This window comes from Lynx canadensis, chromosome F1, assembly GCF_007474595.2.
Source record: "Lynx canadensis isolate LIC74 chromosome F1, mLynCan4.pri.v2, whole genome shotgun sequence".
Taxonomy (NCBI): Eukaryota; Metazoa; Chordata; class Mammalia; order Carnivora; family Felidae; genus Lynx; species Lynx canadensis.
The window spans coordinates 63,029,178-63,051,744 of NC_044319.2; the positions used below are offsets into that span (position 1 = coordinate 63,029,178).

The 22,567-nt window shown below is 42.0% G+C and overlaps 2 protein-coding genes across 3 annotated transcripts in view; both read right to left on the reverse strand.

The window, feature by feature from the left end:
- ATF6 (activating transcription factor 6) overlaps positions 1-22,567 on the reverse strand; it is a 203,694-nt gene that overhangs the window by 80,425 nt on the left and 100,702 nt on the right. The gene's annotated exons all lie outside the window — the stretch shown is intronic.
- LOC115505115 (proteasome activator complex subunit 3-like) lies at positions 5,795-9,116 on the reverse strand. Its single transcript, XM_032591729.1, has one exon. The coding sequence runs from the start codon at positions 7,093-7,095 to the stop codon at positions 6,355-6,357; it is 741 nt and encodes a 246-aa protein (XP_032447620.1). The 5' UTR covers positions 7,096-9,116; the 3' UTR covers positions 5,795-6,354.

A 22,567-nucleotide genomic window follows, 5' to 3' on the forward strand; every position in this document is an offset into this window, starting at 1 on the left:
TGAACCATGAGATCAAGACCTGAGCCGAAGTCGGACGCTCAACCGACTGAGCCACCCAGGCGCCCCTAGAAGGACTCTCTTTGAACAAAATCTCATTATTGATAATAGGGAGACAGTGTAGCTCGGTGAAAAAAAGCACTAGCCTGAGACGGAAGATGATTTGCCTTCTAGACTTTGCTTTGTCACACATGGGTTGTGATGCTATAGAGCTCGCTGGGCCTAAATTTCTCCATCTGTAAAATTAACGGGGGCAAAAGTACATCTCTCAGTCTCCAGAATTTACATTAAAAACTTTATCTGACAACTTCAAAATGCTTTACACTTTGAAAGCAATAGTATTTGAAGCAGATGTGACTTCCAACATGATGCCGGAAAACTGTAAAAGTGAGCTTAAATAACAAAGCCAAAACAAATGGCCAAATTGTGAAAGGAATCTAATTCTGATTATAGGCTCATTTCCTGTTCATCAGCTCCTGCTAGCTTTCCACAAATAAGTAAAAATAACACTTGACGTTCTCTGTGTGAGAGAATTCATTAAAATCAGTTTACTGGTGAGACATTTTAAATTTGAGTGACTGGGGTCACTAAGTTTCACTGCTAAAATTCTGCCTTTAGGAACTCAAAGACCTAGCGCAATAAAGAAAACCATACACAAATGTATGGTCATCGAACAGAAAGCACCTAGTATTGTTGATGAAAAGATAAATCTGAAACTTTTAAACATATATTCTGCTTCCCAGGAGTAATTTCAGTTGAAGGTGGGCAGATACTAATGAGTTAGCAGAATAGTGTTCCAATGCCAAGAACAAGGGTGGTCCAGCACCTGTTCCCTAACTGACTGAGTCCTTTGTTTTGTTTTTTTTTTTTTTAAAGGATCAGTAATTTCTAAAAAATGCCTTGATGTCCGTGCACAATAGGATCTTTCAGAAATGTTTACATGTTGACAGAGGAAGTAGGATTCCCTCCCACTCATAACAAATCATGCACATAGGAATGACTCCTCTAGTCAGTATAAAATAATGCCACTGCTCTCTTGTACACATTTCATAAAGGTAATTAATATGCATTTCTTGGGAGGAGATAAGCACTAAAGAGTGAAATTATTACAGCTATATTGCTAATGCCATATGGAGCCCCAACCCAAAAGCAGCGTAACCTCTTCATCTACATGTTGAAACGTTCTAGGCACGTGTCCTCCTGGCTACCTGATCTCGATTTTCCACTCTGGTCAAAATCTGTGCCTCAGACAAATACTCTCACCATTAGGTGACAGAGCCACAAGAATCCTTGGGAAAGCAAATGAAAGGGGATTTATCTACCGCTATTTCTGAACCTGGGGTATCAGTCAAATGAAACTGATTTTGGCTAGATTGAATCTAAATAGAAACGCCAATCCTCTACAGAAATACGCATAATGATTTGCAGTGATTTAAAAACGTGTATGTATTCTTTAAAATAAATGAAACCCACAAGTACATTTCAATAACTTTGAACTATAGGGTTATGAGTAATTCCTCCCTGTTTATTTTTCCAAATTTCTGAGCACTGAGATCGTTCTTTTGAGCTTTAAAACTGATCACATAGTTATCTATTAATGGTTAAGACCACTTGGTAAGAATTCTGTAGAAACATGAAAACCTCATAAAGACTATAAAAACTGTTGCCTCTAACAACCAAGGAATTTATAAACAATTCAGTAATTTAAAAAAACCCTCTAAGCTCCAAAGTTTCAGACCTTAAAAATTAAGCCTCTTCTACATCATTTAAGAATCTTCCCTCCGTTCTAAAACCCAGATCTACCAATACCCGAGTTTCAAATCAAATCTGAGTCAGCAGCTGTCACCAATTATAAAAAGAACTTAAAACTACACTTATTTAATCCCAAAATAAGTTTTTAAAACCATTTTTTAAGAATAAAACATCAAGGGGCGCCTGGGTGGCTCAGTCGGTTGAGCGTCCGACTTCGGCTCAGGTCATGATCTCACACTCCATGAGTTCAAGTCCCGCATCAGGCTCTGTGCTGACAGCTCGGAGCCTAGAGCCTGTTTCCGATTCTGTGTCTCCCTCTCTCTGACCCTCCCCCATTCATGCTCTGTCTCTCTCTGTCTCAAAAACAAAATAAATGTTAAAAAAATTAAAAAAAAAAAAGAATAAAACATCAAAACATGCTATCTCAATTCAGCAGTCTTTTAAAAGGAACAAAACTGGGGCTGTAAGTGCCAATAATGGGCAAATAACATGTATCAGAAACCACCAGTTGTATTCACACCAGTTCCTAAAATAGGTCTATTCTTGTAAGAGCTTTTGCAACCATTTGCAAGAAAGGGGAAAATCACAAAAGGCTTGATTTTTGCAGAAGGCACTTTATAAAAGCGTTCCAGCTCCAGTTTGGTTGGGTATAGTGTTAGAACAGGGAAATAATGCAAATACCAAAAATCCTTAACTATGGAGGACATGCGTCTTTTCTTAGTAAAAGGCATGCCTGGGTATGAGAGACAATTTGTTTCAATCTGGCACAGGGTTTGGCAAAGGTTAGGAGTAAAAGGAACAAGCAAAATATGACGGCTATGTTGTGCACGGAACACATACTTTTAAAACTTTTAACGTTTATTTATTTTTGAGAGAGAGGGAGTGAGAGTACAAGCAGGGGAGGGGCAGAGAGAGAGGGAGACACAGAATTTGAAGCAGGCTCCAGGCTCCGAGCTGTCAGCACAGAGCCAGACGTGGGGCTCCAGCTCACGAACCAGGAGATTATGACCTGAGCCGAAGTTGGATGCTTAACCGACTGAGCCACCCAAGTGCCTCTGGAACAGATAATTTAAACCTGAGAAGATGAACCATGCTTGAAAACTAAGTTTGGATGTCTCTTACATTGTCCATTACATGCCTGTGTGCAATTAAATGCCTGCCAAACTGTTCCTGGCACTTTTGTGATTCAGATAGAATACCTTACAAGGGAAATAAAGAACTCACAAGGGGGAATGTCAAATGCAGACAGAGGTTTTTCTATTAGGCCAGATCTTTTGTTGTTGTTGCTGTTTCAAGTCAGATTTGAAAGACTCGGTCTTTTCAGAAGTTCCACAAAACAATGAATTTATTTTACCCCAGTATCATTTTTTTTAGTTTATTTTGAAAATAGAGTTTCTACTAAGTCAGTTTACAAATCTTTCTGATTTATATAGAATAGAAAAATATTCATATCAATCTTAATAAGAGTAGGCCCAAGTACGAGGTACATTTTCTAGATGTAACTACAAATAAAATTTTATTTTTCTTTAAAGTTTATTTATTTTGAGAGAGAGAGAGAGAGAGAGACAGAGAGAGACAGAGAGAGGGAGGGAGGGAGGGAGAGAGGGAGGGAGGGAGGGAGGGAGGGAGGGAACAGGAGCAAGAGAGCAACAGGGGGAGGAGCACACAGAGAGGGAGAGGCTCCAAGCAGGTTCCGAGCTGTCAGCACAGAGCCTGACAAGGGGCTCAAACCCATGAACCGTGAGATCATGTCCTGAGCGCCAATCAAGAGTCGGACATTTAACCCACTGAGTCACCCAGGCGCCCCACTATAAATAAAAATTTTTTTAATAAAATTTTTTAATGTTTATTTATTTTTGAGAGAGAACAAACGTGCGCGCACGCATGCACGCAGGTGGGAGAGGGGCAGAGAGAGAGGGAGACACAGAATCCAAAGCAGGCTCCAGGCTCCAAGCTGTCAGCACAGAGCCCGATGCAGGGCTCACAATCATGAGCCATGAGATCACGACCTGAGCTGAAGTTGGACACTTAACAGACTGAGCCACCCAGGCACCCCTATAAATAAAATTTTAAAAACCAAAGGTGATTGCAACAGAATTCTACGTCACTAACTCACTTTCCTCATGGAGAAATATCATCTCTTTACTCACTCAGGTGAAACAGAGAAGGAAAATGAAAAAGCAAAAGAAATGCCAAGAATCATTTGGCACTTCCTAGAGAGACACTGACGCCAACCTCAGGAAAACATAATGCGTATCCCTACCATGTTAGAAAAAACAAAAAATCTGCCCACCATAATGTGGTATAGTTCAAACTCGGAAACGTTTCTATTTTTAAAAATATGCAAAAGAAAACATCTCCGCTTTACATCTTAAATAATTCTTCCTGATAAAGAGGAAATGTTTTCCTAACAGCCTGTAGAGTCAAGTCTGTCCGTAAAGGTTCATGTTGGTTTTCACTCCTGGCAACGAAAACACATTGAAGAGAAACTCCTGAAGAAAAAGCCTCATTCAAAAGTGATTTCGTTCATTAAACAGGGAAAGGGGGAGAGGGAACATTAGGATCAATCAAAAGAAGACATGAAATTATTCATGTTTTCACCCTTATCCATAAACAAGTTCAGAAGGTAATTGCATTTGTGGCAAGAACTATATCCTCACAAAGATATTACTAAAAAAGGGGAAAAGACAGAATTACAAATAAGTTTAATTTTTTTTATTTTCTGAGAGAGAGAGAGAGAGAGCGAGCAAGCAGGGGAGGGGCAGAGAGAGAGGAAGACACAGAATCCAAAGCAGGCTCCAGGCTCTGAGCTGTCAGCACAGAACCTGACCCGGGGCTCGAACTTGTAACTGTGAGATCATGACCTGAGCCGAAGCCAGACGCTTAACTGACTGAGCCACCCCAGGCGCCCCTAACAGATGTTTCAAAATAGGCACCAGACTCTTTTATATGGTCACCTTGTTTCAGAGGATCTTATGTAGAAAAGAAATTTCAATGGGAAATACATTTTCACCTCTTACAAAAAATAAGTTTAATCGCTCATAATTTTCCCACCAAAAGCTCATTTGAGAAATAATTTATCGCATGAAAGTACTACTATAAAATACTTTAAAATACCAAGGTCATAACTTACGTATGTATATAGTTTCAAAAACATTATGAGGATTCAGGGTACAAGTAGCTGAACGGGAAAAAGAGAGGAAGCTATCCACCGGGCACAGAGATGATCTCATTCCTGTATATAAAAAGGCATCAAAAAGCACTCTGCTCATGCTTTTTCCCAATGGTATTTCTGAGCGATGAAGATCCTCAGATTAATATTAATACTAAAAAGCTGACTAAAGTACCTTTACTATCAGAAAACATGAAATTTGGAACAAAAACCACTAGGGAGAGAGGATCCCTCGCATCAAAAGAAAGAAGTTCTCTGTAATGCATGAGGTGACTCAAAAGTGTAATGTACTGCAACTGAAATCTGGAAATGCGGGGCTTGAAAAATACCAACAGTATAGATCACGCAGGAAAAAGACAACAGTTTCCTCTCAACTAGACCCCAAAAGCAGGAGGTAAACACCCAAAGTTACCTTTTAGAGTCTTTGGATTTAAATAACAATCCACATCCTTTGAGATGGAAATTCGAATGAGACGCCCTAAGAAATATCTCAAGAGGTGAGAGGAGAAACAAAGATGAAATTCAATGGAGGGGAAAAAAAAAAAGCAAATGCGATACAAAGCTTAAAGGATCCAACAGGAACTTCTGAGGCAATGAACACACAGAAGAAATCCTAAGCTGTGTGAAAGAAAACTGGAAGACGTGGAGACGGTAGAAGGTCGTGCAAGGAAGCAGTGTGCACAGATCCCTCTTCGCTCTAAGGGAGGTGTGGATGTGCATTTCTTCAGAACACTAAAGATCTAAGACTCTTTATCTGCTCATTTGTCTTACACGTCAGAGCTGGAAAATCTCGAGCGTGGGGGGTCCAACCGAGGAGGAGGGAAACCCTATGCCACTGAAGACTACATTCTGATAAGCACGCTGAGTCCATCGCAAAATGTTAAAACCAAGTTTTATTTCAATCTGCCAAACTGGAGACATACGGTGACCTCGACACATCTCTGTAAACTCCTTTCCTTGCAAAAAAAAAAAACAGACGATGGTGACGAAAGGAGCGTTTCTGAGGTTTGAACAAAGTAACACATAGCAGAACCTCAGGAAAAGCTTCATTTAGCTTTCTTTTAAACATTAAGGTTTTTCCTGGAGTAACCCCTCAAACCGTTCAATGTCAGCAATGCCATAAAAGAGAAACCCTGGCCCATATTCGTCTACGAAGCTGCTTTTAAAGGCTGTTTTTAAAAATGGCAGTCCTTTTCCTTGGCCAACCCTACCACCTTCTACCAGATGGCTTGTCCCCATCCTCTCAGCGAAAGAAAAAGCAAATAAAAACTACACCGGAAGTATTCAGTGGGAGGATAAGCTGTACGAAACCGTCACTGAACGGTCGGACACGTTTCCAGTCGGTCCATCACCTACAGTGTCATTTCTAACCCCCTTCGGCTGCCCGAACAGCTCGGCCACCTCCTGAAGGAAAGAGGGGTGGGGGCAGGTCCTCAGTACAGGTTGTCAGTGTTGGTGCTCCGAGGGGTCTTGATCTTCTCGATGTTTTTGAGGATCACATCATGCAGGGTGGCGTACTGGTTCCGCACGTGCAGCAGGATCTGGCGCACGCTCAGGTACTCGTTTTCGTCCACCTCGGCTACCGTGCGGCGATAATCTTCCACCTGGGGGTACTTCACGATCTTGGACACCAGCTTGGCCCTGGTGTTGTAGTAGGTGGAGAAGCGGCGCAGATAGGAGGCTGCCGTGCTCTCCACGGTCCACAGCTGGTCCACGGTGTCCTCCTGGATGGACACTCCGAAGTTGTTGCCGTCCTCCACCTTCGGGATGAGCAGCTGCACCCACATGCGCACCGTGTTGCATTTCTCCCTCAGCAGCTCGATCTCGGGTTTCACCCGCTCGATCAGCTCCACCAGATGCTGGTTGCTCCGCAGCAGCTGTCCCTCACCGCCCGGCAGTGCCGGCACTCTGACCGAGGGCTGGGTCTGCGGAGGCGGCGGGTCCCGGTTGGGCCCGTCCCCCGCGGTGTCGGGGGCGGCGGGGCGCTCCGGGGCCGGCACCGAACGGATTCTGGACAGGTCTTGCAGGCGCAGCTCCTGGACCCGACTATCCAGCTCCGACAGCTTCTGAGGGAAGAAGGTGGACACCAGATCCTCGGCCTCCCGCGCGATGCGGGCCCGAAACGAATCCACTTTCCCCCGCACGTCCTGCTCCAGCTTCAGCGGGGAAGCCATGACGTCCAGGGGCGTCGAGCGTTGGGGCGGCGGACACTACCCGGGCTCCCCCCGCGGCCGGCCAGCCGGCCGGCCTTGGGCTGCCGCCGCCACGGCCAACTCCCAACAGACCATGCCCAGCCACACCGGAAGTGACGTCCGGACTCCCGGCGGCGGCGCAGCCAGGCCCGCGGTGGGTGGGGAGGGGAGGGAGCCACGTGCCGACCGCGCCCTCCGGACAACGCCCCAGCCAGGCGGCCCTGACACCTGTGTGTGTGCAGTGGGGGTCGGGGGGACTGCGGATCTAGTTCCCGGAGCAGTCCCCCACCCCCACCCCCACCCCCGGCCTCTCGGCCGGAAGCCTGCGCAGGAAAGACGGTGCCAAAGAACATCGGTAAACTTGAGCACTGTGAGGACCAAGCAGACGAGTCGATGTACTTTATACATAGGAGCTCAGGGAGATCCACGATCGCTCTACTTGTTTTACTTTCACTTTCCTGAAATACTTTCCTTTTGTTCTTTGCAACACCATAGTGCATACCTTGGATTTTATACTGAAATTATTAAAGTTTAGATCAAAAAAGGATTATTCTAAAGATGTTATAAGTTCTGAACGTAACTGTCACCTCAGTTGAACTGCAAACTTCCTCAGGGCATAGGCCAAGGCTTAATTTGTCTCCGCTGCATGTGGCACAATGCCTGGTGTGGAGCAGGTGCTCAATACCCATCTGATGAAATAACCTTGTATTAGTAAGATTTTAGCAAACCATGACTTCACAAGATCTAGAACAAAAAAGTATCAACAAGACATGTTGCAGGTTGGTCTCCGCAGCAAGCGGACAGAGATTGCTTCCAGGAAATTTATTAGGGGCTGTTCTTAACCAAAGGACCCCTGGAAAGGAAGAGCTACAGCAGAGGGAGAAGCTGATGAAATCTCTAAGCCTCAGCTGACCCCATGGGGAAGGGGAAAGCCCCTTCACAGTTGTCCAAAGTTGAGGACAAGGCAATTCCTGAAGGGGGCTGTTTGGAAAGAAATTCCTTAGCTCTGAGGCACGACCTGGGGAGTGCCTCAAAGCTCCAAGAACACATGTACCACAGTAAGATAACTAGACTAACAAACTAGCATTCACTTGTATCCAAGTCAACTGTATTCAGCCCCAATTAGGGGATGAAATTTCTGTGTTTCGATCATTTCAGGTCTTGGAATGTGACAAAAGTGTGGTAGAGGGAATTCTATTTTCAACGATGTGTGTATGGGGATAAAGGTGTATACATATTGTGGTGTGTATGGGGTGGGTATTGGGGAACTACTGGTAAGCTGGATCTTCAGGTAGGAGGGAAAGTGGCAGGAAACGAGGCAGGAGGATAAGCAAGGACCAGCTCCTAGAGGCAGGGCCCTGTTTGCCATGATTAAGGAACTTGGATTTAATAAAAAGCCAGTGAAGGGCAGGGAAAACACAAACACACACACACATACACACACAGATGGAGGACTTCAGTGGTAGAGGTAGATCTGAAGAGGAGAATAGAGACTGCTGATAGAATCCAAAGCATGCCTCAAAGTGATGGCAATGGGGCTGGAGAGAAGAATATAGAGTTTTAGGAAGTACAATTAATAGTACATGGTGATAGTTTTGGATATGAAGAGATGAGAAAAGGCAGAATTCAATACTAATTTTTTCTTTTTGTGGTTAAAGGAAGAATTTCTATTTATACCTACATTAAACCTCTCCTAAGAGATAACTTGGATATACATATATTTTTACACATGCAAATTTACATTCAAGTTAATGGGAATTTAGATAGAGCGATCACACAGAAAAGTAAAATCCAATCTTGAAACATGACCACAGCTTTCCCACATCTTGATTTTCTTCATAAGTTTGGCTATAACATATTACAAGAGAGCTACTATAGAAATTCTCTTTAATTGAAAAATATCCTCAGTGCTATATATGGTTTATCAAATGGTTACTCTTTTTTTTCTTATTCCAAATTTTTATTTAAATTCTAGTTAGTTAACATTTAGTGTAATACTGGTTTCTGGAGTACAATTTAGTGATTCATCACTTAAGTAAAACACCCAGTGCTCATCACAACAAGCGTCTTCCTTAGTACCCATTACCCACTTAGCCCATCCCACTTCCACCTCCCTCCATCAACCTTCAGTTAGTTCTCTATCATTAAGAGTCTCTTACGGTTTGCTTCCCTGTCTCTTTTTTTGCCCCTTCAAATATGTTCATCTGTTTTGTGTCCCAGATTCCACATATGAGTGAAATCATATGGTATTTGTCTTTCTCTGGTGGACTTATTTTGCTTAGCAATAATACACTCTAGCTCCATCCACATCATTCCAACTGGCGGTATTTCGCTCTTGTTGACGGTTGAGTAATATTCCACTGTATATACCACATCTTCTCTATCCATTCATCAGTTGATGGACACCTGGGCTCTTTACAAAGTTTGGCTATTGCTGATAGTACTGGTACAGACATCAGGTTGCACTGTCCCTTCAAATCAGTATTTCTGTATCCTTTGGGTAAATATCTAGTAGTACAACTGCTGGATCGTAGGGCAGTTTGGTTACTCTATTTTCAAAGAGAAAATATTTCTAGTTGCTCTTTTAGATAACGGAGGACTTTTTGTATTATGACACTGACTAATGCAGCCATTTATATGAAATTATTTTCTTTACTTGTCTGATGACAGGATATAAAACCCTTGGGGAGGGGGCTCAGCTTCTCTTTTTTCCGGCGTGGTGTAAGAATTGTATTCATTCACAACGTTTCTTGTCCTTGTTAATAAAAGCAACAGTTGGTAGGAAAATGACAGCTCCTAATGCTGCTTTCCCTACTGACCATTGGCAATCAGCAGTTGTTTTTAAAAATTATTTAATGCACTTGCATGCCATGATTCCACCCATGAAATGGACACCGAGTGCTAACAGGTGGAAGAAAGCCATGAACAGCTGTGTAGTGTTGTCTTATTCAGGTCAGTTTCTCCTTTCTCCACAGCCCAGCAGGGTTCAGCATGTACGGATGCCAAGACTGACACACCACTCTTCTTTTAGTAATACCTACAGATTTACGGATTGATTTATCCTTTAAATATCCTCCAGCTCTGAAACTAAGCCTGTAAAGAAAGGATTCTGTGGTCCTATGTATGAGTTCCATTTAGCGAATTAGTCTAAGCAACTATTGTGTCAACTCTTGGATATAGATGTAACTTCGAGGGGCGCCTGGGTGGCTCAGTCGGTCAAGCGGCTGACTTCGGCTCAAGTCGTGATCTCGCCGTTTTTGGGTTCGAGCCCCGTGTTGGGCTCTGTGCCGACAGCTGGGAGCCTGGAGCCTGCTTCAGATTCTGTATCTCCCTCTCTCTCTCTGTTCCTCCACCGCTCACGCTTGCGCTCAACAATAAACATTAAAAAAAAAAAATTCTAAATAAATAAATAAATGTAACTTGGAAATACAGATTGGAATTTAATCCTTCAAAATACTTACTTCCTCACAGCTTTCTGTCAATAGAAGTTAGGAGAAATATAATCAATGGGGCTAAACCTAGATAATCGTAAGATTCTGATGGGCCCTTATGTTGATGAAATTCTTCATCTCTAGATTGCAATGGACCTTAAGTTATCTAGACCAAAGGACTTCGTTCAAAACTTATCGGTACCCCCTAGTGAGCATAAAATGCTTGGTTTTCCAACGTAGTCAGTGAGAACGCTGCCAGAGTCACTTTCTAGGTTGACAAATGCCTCCCTTCCCCTTCTCATTCTTCCTCCTAGTCTGCAGCAAGCAAAGGCACAGAAATAAACAGTGTAGAAGCACCTGCTGCCATGGCCTCTGGTTGGTCGTAGCTGCCAATTCAACATCTCCAGGATCTGTCTCCAGGTCTAACCTGTGCACACCTTTATGCAAAGAGGAGTGGCAAAACAGCACTGTGGTTAAGGCTGTGCAGTCACCCTGCCACGTTCCAACCCCGGCTTTGCTACTTACCGGCCATGTGACCCTGCTCGGTTATTTTACCTCTCTCTACTGCATTCTCTTCATCTGTAAAATGAGCATGACAATAATAGCTATCTCACAAAAGTTGTTTTGAGGATCTAGTTAATAAAGAGTTCGGCACAGTGCCTTGAACGTGGCACGTGCTCAGTAAATGTTAGCTATTATTAAAGGAGAGGCATCGACATTCCAACATCTCCCTTCACCCTCCGGAATGGAGAACTAAGTGAATTCTATACAAACAAATCAAGGTATACTTTTCTTGTTCACGGTCTTGTTATTTATCAGTGATGACTCACTGTATTACAGAGTTGGATGTAAGCAATTAAAAAAAAAAACAAACTTGCTTGAGTTTTTTAGAATCCGTATCACAGAGGGCATAAGTGAAGTGCAAATGTTACTAGCTACCTTGGCTGAAAAGTACATTTCTCAGCAGAACCCTTTCTGCAATTGCCATGTCTTCATCACATTTGTATTTTCTCTTACAAATGACATAATTGGTATAATTTGGAAACACTGATGTCTACTATCAAGGATCTCTAAGATCATGGATTCTAACTAAAATCTATTAACCTCTGGGTCCCAGATGCCTGACTTTTTTAAATGATTTGGCCAATGACTCTCTACCCAAGGCACTGATGGCTCCCTTGTTTTCAAAACCCCTGTTCTGGATGAACAATGAACCCTCTAGTTCTGCATTTCACATATTGTGGTCCATCAGTTCCCTGTAATTATTTGTGTGAATTCACGGTGATGATAAAACAATCGATGTAAGCATATTCTGGGGTGATATTATAACTGCCATGCAATTTGGGGGGCCAATAATTCTATTTTTTATGATTATAATGCCACCAAGTACCATTATTTTATTTTCATTTTTAAAGGTTTATTGGATTATTTATTTTTTGAGAGAGACAGAAAGCACAAGCAGGGGAAGGACAGAGAGAGAGAAGGAGAGAGAGAGAATCCCAAGTAGGCTCCATGCTGTCAGCACAGAGCCCAACTTGGGTCTCGATCTCAAAAACTGTGAGATCATGACTGAGCCAAAACCAAGAGTTGGATGCTTAACCAGGGGCACCCGATGGCTCAGTCGGTTAAGCATCCTACTCTTGGTTTTGGCTCAGGTCATGATCTTGCAGTTCGTGAGTTCGAGCTCCACATCGGGGTCCGTGCAGACAGTGTGGACCCTGCTTGGGATTCTCTCCCTCCTGCTGTCTCTGCCTCTCCCCTGCTCTCTTTCCCTCTCAAATAAAAACGATTTTTTTCAATAATAAAAGATTTGGATGCTTAACCAGCTGAGCCCCCCAGGCGCCCCCAGTACCAGTACCACTACCTTAATTGATCAGAGAGAAAAGCCTATTAGGTATGGTTATCTTTGTTTCCCCTTCTCCTAAACAACTGTTAATCAGATGGAGCAAAGGTTTCCTTAGTGGGTCAGAGAGAGAAAACTGGAGGGAGAATTCGGTTCTCAGACAGTACTCTATAGTGAGAAAACGTCTAAGTAAAAATGCAAGGGGGGCGCCTGGGTGGTGCAGTCGGTTAAGCGTCCGACTTCAGCCAGGTCACGATCTCGCGGTCCGTGAGTTCGAGCCCCGCGTCAGGCTCTGGGCTGATGGCTCGGAGCCTGGAGCCTGTTTCCGATTCTGTGTCTCCCTCTCTCTCTGCCCCTCCCCCGTTCATGCTCTGTCTCTCTCTGTCCCAAAAATAAATAAAAAACGTTGAAAAAAAATAAAAAAAATAAAAATAAAAATGCAAGGAACCTGCACCGTGAGAGTTGGCATCACGCTCACTTGTCAGGCGTGACTACTTCCCACCAACATGATCTTTTACGTAAATTCCTGTTGTTGGTGTTAATTTTATTCTCTTTGTAATTTTATTTCTATTTAATTTATACAATTACTTTGGCTTTATAGCTATAAATCTAGAAGTTTAAGATGCTTTGAGAACATAATGTTTGTATATGCTTAAAACGATGCCTAACAATGGAGAATTTCTTCTTTAAAGAAATTACTTCCTTTAAAAGTACAAACCCTCTTGTAACATCTGGTACAAACAACTGCAGTTACCTTCTTAAAATGCGTGTCTGGCCACATTTCCATCTTCTACAGGGTACGGACCAGATTCGTTAGGCATGGCCCACAAGTTCCTCCACGAATGGACCCTGCCATCTTTTCTTTTCCAGAAGCTACTCTCCATTTCAACAGAGGCTCTCTCCTACGTCCTCTGCACTCACGTATTCACCTCTCTCTGTGTGAACGCCACACTGCCTCCTCCTCCTCCCGCTCTACCCTACTCGTTCCCCCTTCTAGAATCAACTCAAGGGGTGTTCGGTGAAGAAACCTACCCAGGTACCACCCCCTCCTTCCTCGGGGAGGTTAGTGTTCTGGGCACAAGTTACATAGTGTAGTAGTATCTACCTCATAAAGCTGCCGAGAAGGTTAAATGAAACAACTTACCTCAAACAGCTAGGACACTAAATGCTCCCGAAACAGTAGTTCTGTTTGTAATCTCAGAGTATTCTGCATGTATCTCTTTCACAGTTCCTATCACAGCGTTGTCATTTTAGATTTACAAGTCACTTGTCTCCACTATGATAACCTCTTGGAGGACAAGGATTTTAGCTTATTCATTTTTATACAGTCTATGGTAGCACAGTGTCTGCTAAAAGCAAGTGTTCAATGAACATTTACTGAATGAATAAATGAATTAATGAAGCAAAATAGGATAAAACTTATCAGACGGGACCTGACTAGCGGAAGACATGGGACTCTCAAGCAGCTCATCTTTCTCTTTTTTTCCTCCCTGGAAAGTTGCTCAACTGTGCAACATCCCTCCTGGGAGTCCTCACTGCCGTCTTCTGGGCTGGGCTCTTCAGGGATTTAGACAGGAAAGGGAGGACACAGATTTCTGTCTCCCACCAACAGGATGCCGAGTTTGACATTCTGCTTCTGACTGTGGTAACAGACCAGAAATCTGGGAGTCACAGGATTGCTGAGTTCTACACAATCACCCTCGCTTAACTACCTGGAGCTGCTCTGTAGAAGAGCAGTTACGCAGTGCTACGTGTTTGTGCAAAACGAACATATTGGGGAGCAGTAGAGAGGTACACACAAGGAATAAGGGTGATGCTGGCTCTGACTCATGCTCCTACTGTTTATTTATAGCTTCTTATTAGTATGAGATTTGTTTTATTTGGCAAGAGTACAAGATTTCAACGGACTGAGAGAGGAAGATGTAAGAAAATGCCTAAGCGTAAAACTTCTACAGCTGAATAATAACCTGTAACTCGGTGCTGTGTCAACAGGCTCCCGAGGGGCTGGTGCAAGCTGAAACCACTCCAGAATCACAGATTTCATGAGCTGCAGACTTTACTGCGAAAAGTATAGTAGTGGTTAACTCAAGATTTTATTCCTCCATAGACACTTCCATTTATAAATGCTAAATTCACTAGGTGAGGCTACATTTTTTTTATACCAAATATGTACAATGAGTTTTTAATTTCTCTAATTTCCACCAGCAGCGATGGTCAAAAATCAAAATTTTTAATTTAACAACATATGCCGAAGATTTTATATGCTTCAACCTGAAAACAAAAGTACTTTTTCAATGTTCATTTAAAAGTATGCTCTGTCCTCTGACCCTGATTTTCCTTCTTGGCATTTCCCACAAACTGACATTCGTTTTACATATTTGTATATCTGTTTATAAGTATTTGTCGCTAGAACATAAAAGTGAGGGCTTTGTTTTATCACTGGATTCTTTAGAATGAGAACAGCCTGGAATATAATGGCTACTCAATAAACATTTTGTTGGATGAATAAGGATAAAATGGTTCAATCTCTTAATAATTCTTTAAGGACAGCTGCATTTGGAAGAGTGTTTTGTTTTTTTTTTTAATTATGAAAGTAAAGCAATTAATCAAATAGTCACACTTAGCATGAATAAAAGTTTTCTGGATAATAAACTCAATTTTTTTTTAAGTTTATTTATTTGAGAGAGGAGTGTGCGCATACACGCATGTGTGGGAGGGAAGGGGCAGAGAGAGAGGAAGAGAGAGAATCCCAAGCAGCTTCTGTCAGTCCAACACAGGGCTCGAATTCACAAACTGAGATCATGACCTAAGCCAAAATCAAGAGTCAGATACTTAACTGACTGAGCTACTCAGACGCCTAAAATCAATTCTTAAAAGATTTGAAGAAAGAAATCTTTTATGCTCTAAGGGTATCTTATATTCATCTTTTCTCTTAAAGAGCAACAAAAGAGGCACGACTGGGTTTTTAGAAATTTGGATTTGGTATTTATCACTACCATTCACCTTCTTAAAATAAATAGAACTGTTTGTTTCAAAATGAAATTACGAACTGCATTTTGATAGATGGAAATTATGCCTTCCTAGCTTTATATTTTAAAGTCAGGTCAACTACCCAGAACTACAGTAAAATCTCAAAAATACAAATAAAAACAATGGAGTGTGGACTTGTTTTTAGTTCTATTAACTTTTTGCTTAAGAACACTATATTCTTCCTAATCTAAACTGAACACAAACTTGGTGAAATAATCCTAGGAGGAGAACAGCTTTCAAATAATTAGCGATCATCGAGGCACAGAAATGAGATTGACCGTTTCTTTCTGTATGGTGCACTATTATAAATAACTAGATATTTTACTAAAAAATAAGATAAACTGTATAACTTAAAAAGCTGACCCCCAAACCTCAGACTTCAGTGAAGCTGTTATATCAGAATAGACTTGAGCTATTTTAAAATCTGAATTCAAGTTCTTTCATCAGTAATTTTTTAATATGTTTAATAACCTACAGATTTTTTTTTTTTTTTTTTTAGATTTCTTTAAAAAAAAAATATTTTATTTTTAAGTAATCTCTATACCCAGCATGGGGCTCGAACTTACAACCCTAAGATCAAGAATCACATGCTCTACAGAGTCAGCCAGGTACCCCTAAATTATGGACTTCTATTATATATAATAATGTAAGGTAATAGGTTTCATCTAAAAATGAGAAAGAACCATAACTTTGTACAATGACATTTATTAATAATTACTAGAGATAAGGACCCTGAGGCTCTGAAAAGTCTTTCCTGATAGTCTTTGAGTCTGCCTGCAGTAAAACAGTGCTGGTTGAAATCCAAATTCATCGGACCCCAAAGCCCAGGCCTCATGACTGCCTACAAAACAAATGCTCTATCAGTCCTCCAAAAGTTTTCCCAACTAAACTAAAAAGTAATGACTCCCCCAAAAGTTATTTTCTCCATTAAACTAAAAAGTAGTGACTCATTAAAAAAAAAAAAAAAAAAGTAATGACTCATGACTTAGTAAAAAGACTTTTTTTTCTTATTTCTGAATAAGGCTGCACAATGTTACAGGATGAATGAACTACCTGTATACCCTGTGCTATTTTTCTATTTAAGCCCATGTCTAAAATGTGTGTCTACACATATTCGAACGTACGTAATATATATACTTTTTTTTTTAAAGATTAATTCTAGGGCCTAATTCTGCAGCTCTCTTTAAATGAAGGGAAAAAACTACTAGCAGATTAAACAAAAAGTAACAGTTCTTCTAAGAACTTTGATTTTAGTTCCTCTTTCACTTACTTTCTGTGTATTTCCTACTGCTGTGATATATATGTGCACATGTTATGTGTTTATTTCATCTGGTCTCCAGAATCTTGGTTTGGCAATATCTTCCGCTACCCATTACACTTTTGCTATAATTATCTACAGTATATGTTATGTTTCCAAAGAGTATAAATAACATTTCATTGGTTAAGTATAAAGACTGGAAATTTGAGGGTGAGGAAGTTCAATCACAGGATACTGTTTTAAGAAGTTCCAGCAAAGTGTACAACCTAACAAGACTTAAGGCTAACACAAAGAAAACTGAAGCCTGGTATAGAACCTTTTAAGCCTGGCTTTGGTTTAGTTCTCCTTTTAAAAGCTACTGGATGAAAACCTAGCACTGACTATCACACGACACTGGATGCCATGTATAAAAAATGAACTCTGATTCATCCCCGCACCATTTACAAAAATTAACTCAATATGGATCACAGACCTACGTGAAAACCTAAAACTGTAAAACTTTTAGAAGAAAACATGAGAAAATCTTTGTGACTTCGGGTTGTGTAAAGATTTCTCACAACAACAAAAATATCCATAAAAGAAAAAGCTGATAAATTGGACTTCATCAAAATTAAGAATGTCCACTCTTTGAAAAACACCGACAAGAAACTGAGAAGTCAAGGGGCACCCGGGTGACTCCGTCGGTTGAGCATCCAACTTCGGCTCAGGTCATGATGTCACGGTTTGTGAGCGGGAGCCCCGCATCGGGCTCTGTGCTGACGGCTCAGAGCCTGGAGCCTGCTTCGGATTCTGTGTCTCCCTCTCTCTCTGCCCTACCCCACACACGCTCTTGTCTCAGTCTCTCAAAAATAAATGTTAAAAAAAAAAAAAAAAAAGAATTTAAGAAATTGAGAAATCAAGCAAGAGATTGGGAGAAGATGTATCCAACTCACATATCTGATAAAGAACTTTTTTTTTTTTCAACGTTTTTTATTTATTTTTGGGACAGAGAGAGACAGAGCATGAACGGGGGAGGGGCAGAGAGAGAGGGAGACACAGAATCGGAAACAGGCTCCAGGCTCTGAGCCATCAGCCCAGAGCCTGCGCGGGGCTGGGACTCACGGACTGCGAGATCGTGACCTGGCTGAAGTCGTACGCTTAACCGACTGCGCCACCCAGGCGCCCCAAGATAAAGAACTTCTATCTAAGAATATACAAAGAACTTTCAAGCCAATTACAAGAGAACAAACAACTCGATTGAAAATGGGCAAAAGACACGAAGACACTCCACCAAGAGTCTGTGGATGCCAAATACGTATGTGAAAAGAAGGTTGAAATTATTAGTCATCAGGGAAATGCCAGTGAAAACCACGCCCTATGACTACACACCTACCAGAAAGGCTACAGGGAAAGAGACTGGCCACACCCAGCGCTGGTGAGGACGTATAGGTACTGCACGCTCGTTACTTCTGAGAACACAAAGTGGTACAACCGCTCTGGAAAACAGTTTGGCCGTTTCTTAAAAAGCCAAGTACACATCTACCATCTAACCCAACCAGTCTATTTCTAGGTATTTACACAAGAGAAATGAGAGCATCTACCCCTACAAAGATTTGTACATAAACATTCGGAGGAGCTTTGTTTATAGGATCCGAAAATGGAGGGTGAATGGGGGTAAGCAATTGTGTTCTCTGCCTTCGATGGAATTCTAAGCAACAGAGGAATGAACTACCAATAAAGTAACAAGGTGGATGAATCTCAAAATAGTTACACTGGAAGGAAAAAATACATAATGTGTGATTCCTTCATGTCAAATCATTTTTTACGAACATGTATTTTTTAATTTATTTTTATCTTGGTTTTATCTTGGTTATCTTGGTTTTGAGAACGATAAAGACAACATGCCAAATAAAAACAAAAGAACACTGCTAACGTTGCATCTACAAATTCCTGGAAATTTTCTAGCGTCCAACAGCTGGAACTAGAGAAACGTGTGAGGGGAAAAAAGCAGAAGAAGGAAAGGAGGGATGGCGATTTGTCACAAAACCTCAAAGTGCTAATGACAGTCAGAAATTCAAAGATGCCTGATGATATCAGCAGAAAGAAAACGAGCCATTACACAAAGATGTAACAATACGGTTGTGACTATCATGCTTCTAAGAATATTTTTGTTACCATGAGCTATGATGTCATAACTTTAGGTAAAGTATCTCAGAGCAGTTCTGTCTCAGCTTAGTGGTAAGGCTCCGGGAAGATTTCCTTGTATCCGACTGTATTCTAACTACTGGTCTCTTTTTTTTTTAATGTTTACTTATTTGTTTTTGAGAGACAGAGAGTGAGCAGGGGAGGGGCAGAGAGACAGGGAGACAGGGAGAATCCCAAGCGGGCTCCACACCGTCTGCACAGAGCCCAATGCAGGCCTGAAACTCACGAACTGTGAGATCGTGACCAGAGCCAACACAAGAGTCAGACGCTTAACCAACTGAGCCACCCAGGCGCTCCTGGTCTTTCAATTCTTTAGATTAGAAAGTCCTTGAGTACAAGGCCTGTGTCTTATTAATCAACTGTAACCTCATACTTGGCACCTTCTTGCAAAAATATCACTTATGCTACAAATTGGCACCCCACCACGGCCTGACAATCCTGCCATTTCCCTGGCACGCACAAGACAATCACAACATACTTCAGGGGGAAACAGAAACCCTCAGAGGTGTCCTCTCTTACCTTCCTGGAACCAAACCTCCTACCTATGAACCTGTCCGGCCCCTACTGCAAGAGGATGAAGATCCTACCTTCTGGCAAAGGGCAATCTTTCTACCAGGTCTAATAGGAATTCGACCTTTCATTCCTTGTCAATGACCTCATTACCTCTCCCATAATACCGCTCTCTTCCTACCGACTAGTTCATTCTCTACAAGTTTGCATTGTTGGGGAGCCCCAGAGGTTCAGTCGGTTGAGCATCCAACTCTTGATTTTGGCTCAGGTGACGATCCCAGGGTCGTAGAAGTGAGCCCCATGTCGGGCTCTGCTGAGTGCGGAGCCTGCTTAAGATTCTCTCTCTGTCTCTCTCCCCCACTCCTGCTCTCTAAAGTGAAAAAACAAAAAAATTTAAGTTGTTATTTTGAGATAAAAAAATTCCTGTTCTCTGTTCCCTTTTATAGCCAATACTATTAAACTAGTCATGGTGCCCTCGTTTCCTTACTGCCTGATCCACTGTTAATATCACCTTCATTTCCGTGTCGTCACTACAGGGCTCTTGTCAAGGCCAAGCCAATGACTTTCACGTTGCCACACCCGGTGGCTCTTCACCTCCATCTTACCTGACCCCTCAGCAACATTCAAGTCAACCACTACTGCCCCCTGGAAAACATCTGCTCTCCCGGCTTTCCTTCTCCTCTGCTGGCTGTTCCACTTCAGTCTGGTTTGTTAGCTTAATCTTCTCTAACGGGATCTCTCACTCAGGCCGTCTGGACCTCCTTCTCCCTCTACATTCTCTTCCTAGATGAGGACAGCACCGTCATGGATTTAAATACCTCTAAACAGGGGCGCCTGGGTGGCTCAGTCGGTTGAGCGTCCGACTCCAGCCAGGTCACGATCCTGCGGTCCGTGAGTTCGAGCCCCGCGTCAGGCTCTGGGCTAATGGCTCAGAGCCTGGTGCCTGTTTCCGATTCTGTGTCTCCCTCTCTCTCTGCCCCTCCCCCGTTCATGCTCTGTCTCTCTCTGTCCCAAAACATAAATAAACGTTGAAAAAAATATATATATATATAAAACTTGACAGAAAAGCACAGGATAAAATAAAAGGAAACAGAATGCTTTAAATGTAGTAAGAGCTTGGGGCGCCTGGGTGGCTCAGTCGGTTGAGCGTCCGACTTCGGCTCAGGTCACGATCTCGCGGTCCGTGAGTTCGAGCCCTGCGTCGGGCTCTGGGCTGATGGCTCAGAGCCTGGAGCCTGCTTCCGATTCTGTGTCTCCCTCTCTCTCTGCCCCTCCCCCGTTCATGCTCTGTCTCTCAAATAAATAAATGTTAAAATATATATATATATATATATATATATATATACACATATATAAAATAAATACCTCTAAACAGTCAATTCCTAAATTCAACTTCTCAGCTCAGAGTTCTCCTCTCCCCAAGTATCAAATTCACAGAGCCAATCTAACATGTCCCCTTGAAATGTCTCACAGACTTTTCAAACTTACATGTGTCCAAAAAGTACTCTTAAAATTCACACCAAACATATTATCCTGCTCTACCCCAAACGTTTTTCATCTCAGTAAATGGTACCACTATCTACTTGGTCACTCAAGCTAGAAATATGAACATATCCAGTACGTCTCCGATTCCCACTGAATCTATCTACAGAATGGATTTAGAACCCATTCATCCCAACACTGCCATCATCATACCGACTGGACAGCTGAGAAAGCCTTCTGATTGGTCTCTGTGCTTCTAACATGTCTCCCTCTAACCCACTGTCCAGACGACAACTGAAGTCACCCTGCAAACTCTATCATTCATGTCATTCAGTTACTTACATCCCTTCGTTGGCCCTCAGGATAAAACCGAGCTCTTGCTTGCAACCGAGCTCTTGCACGATCTGGCTCCTTCCAATCCCTCCAGCCTCACTTTCATTACTCAGCCTACCTCCACCCCATTCGCTAAGTCTTCTGCCACACTGGTTTTCTTTCAGTACCTCAAATCAGGCTCTCTCCCACCTTGTACAGGTGCTCTTTTCTCTGCCTGGAATCCCAGCCTCACTGTCCGTTAAATGTCACCTCTTAAGAGAGCATCCTTGATCCAATCTTCAGGAGACCTCCCTGTTAATCTCTGATCCCACTGTTTGTTTTCTTCATAAATCTTACTGTGTTTGTATTGTATTTGTCAATTATTTTACAAATTTTTCTGTCTACTTTTTCGGTCTTCTGGTCAGTCCCATCAAGTAGAATACAAACTGCAGGAGCACAGAGGCGGATTTATCACTGGAACACTTGCCCCCAGCATTTCATCATCAAACTCATTAAATTGTTTCTGGGGAAAAAAAAAAAAAAGTCCCCTGGGTACATGAAAAAATGAATCTTAAGATAAATATATAAGCCTTATGATCTAGTAGCAGACTAAAGGAGAAAGTCCTGAAAACATACTAATCTGGAGTTTAGTTACATGGATGCGACTTACCATCTAGATACAAGCAAGAAAGTCTATTTTGTTGTTTTGTAATAATATTTACATTTTTTTGAAAACTTCTAAATTTTACAAGAAACTCTTATTCTTTTTTTTTTTAATTTTTTTTTCAACGTTTATTTATTTTTGGGACAGAGAGAGACAGAGCATGAACGGGGGAGGGGCAGAGAGAGAGGGAGACACAGAATCGGAAACAGGCTCCAGGCTCCGAGCCGTCAGCCCAGAGCCTGACGCGGGGCTCGAACTCACGGACTGCGAGATCGTGACCTGGCTGAAGTCGGACGCTTAACCGACTGCGCCACCCAGGCGCCCCAAGAAACTCTTATTCTTAAATTTAATATTTTCTAATATCTGCAACATGTTTTTCTCCTATTTAAGGTTGAATAATTGGCTTAAAAATGGGACATTAGAAGACTTGCTTCCTTACCCCACAACTGTACTGTCTGTATCTAAGATGCTGAAAAAGGTAAAACTGATACATTAGAGAATTCTGTGACTCACGGAAAGGCAGAATCCACTCCAAGAAACTGGTCGAAACTGTTAGTAAGAAATGACCGTATGTTGAAAGCTATCTTTCTCTTGTACTATGGGTGTTAATAATTTATCTTACTGTCTCTGATGCAAGAAAACATTTCAAATATTATGGTGTCAGCTAAGTAACGGTGTCATTCTGAGACCAATCACTTAGAAAAAGGACTTGAATATTTTAAACAAAGATGTGATGAATT

Bases quoted from the DNA above. Each gene is read 5' to 3' on its own strand.
- LOC115505115 (XM_032591729.1), bottom strand. From the start codon at position 7,095: ATGGCTTCCCCGCTGAAGCTGGAGCAGGACGTGCGGGGGAAAGTGGAT.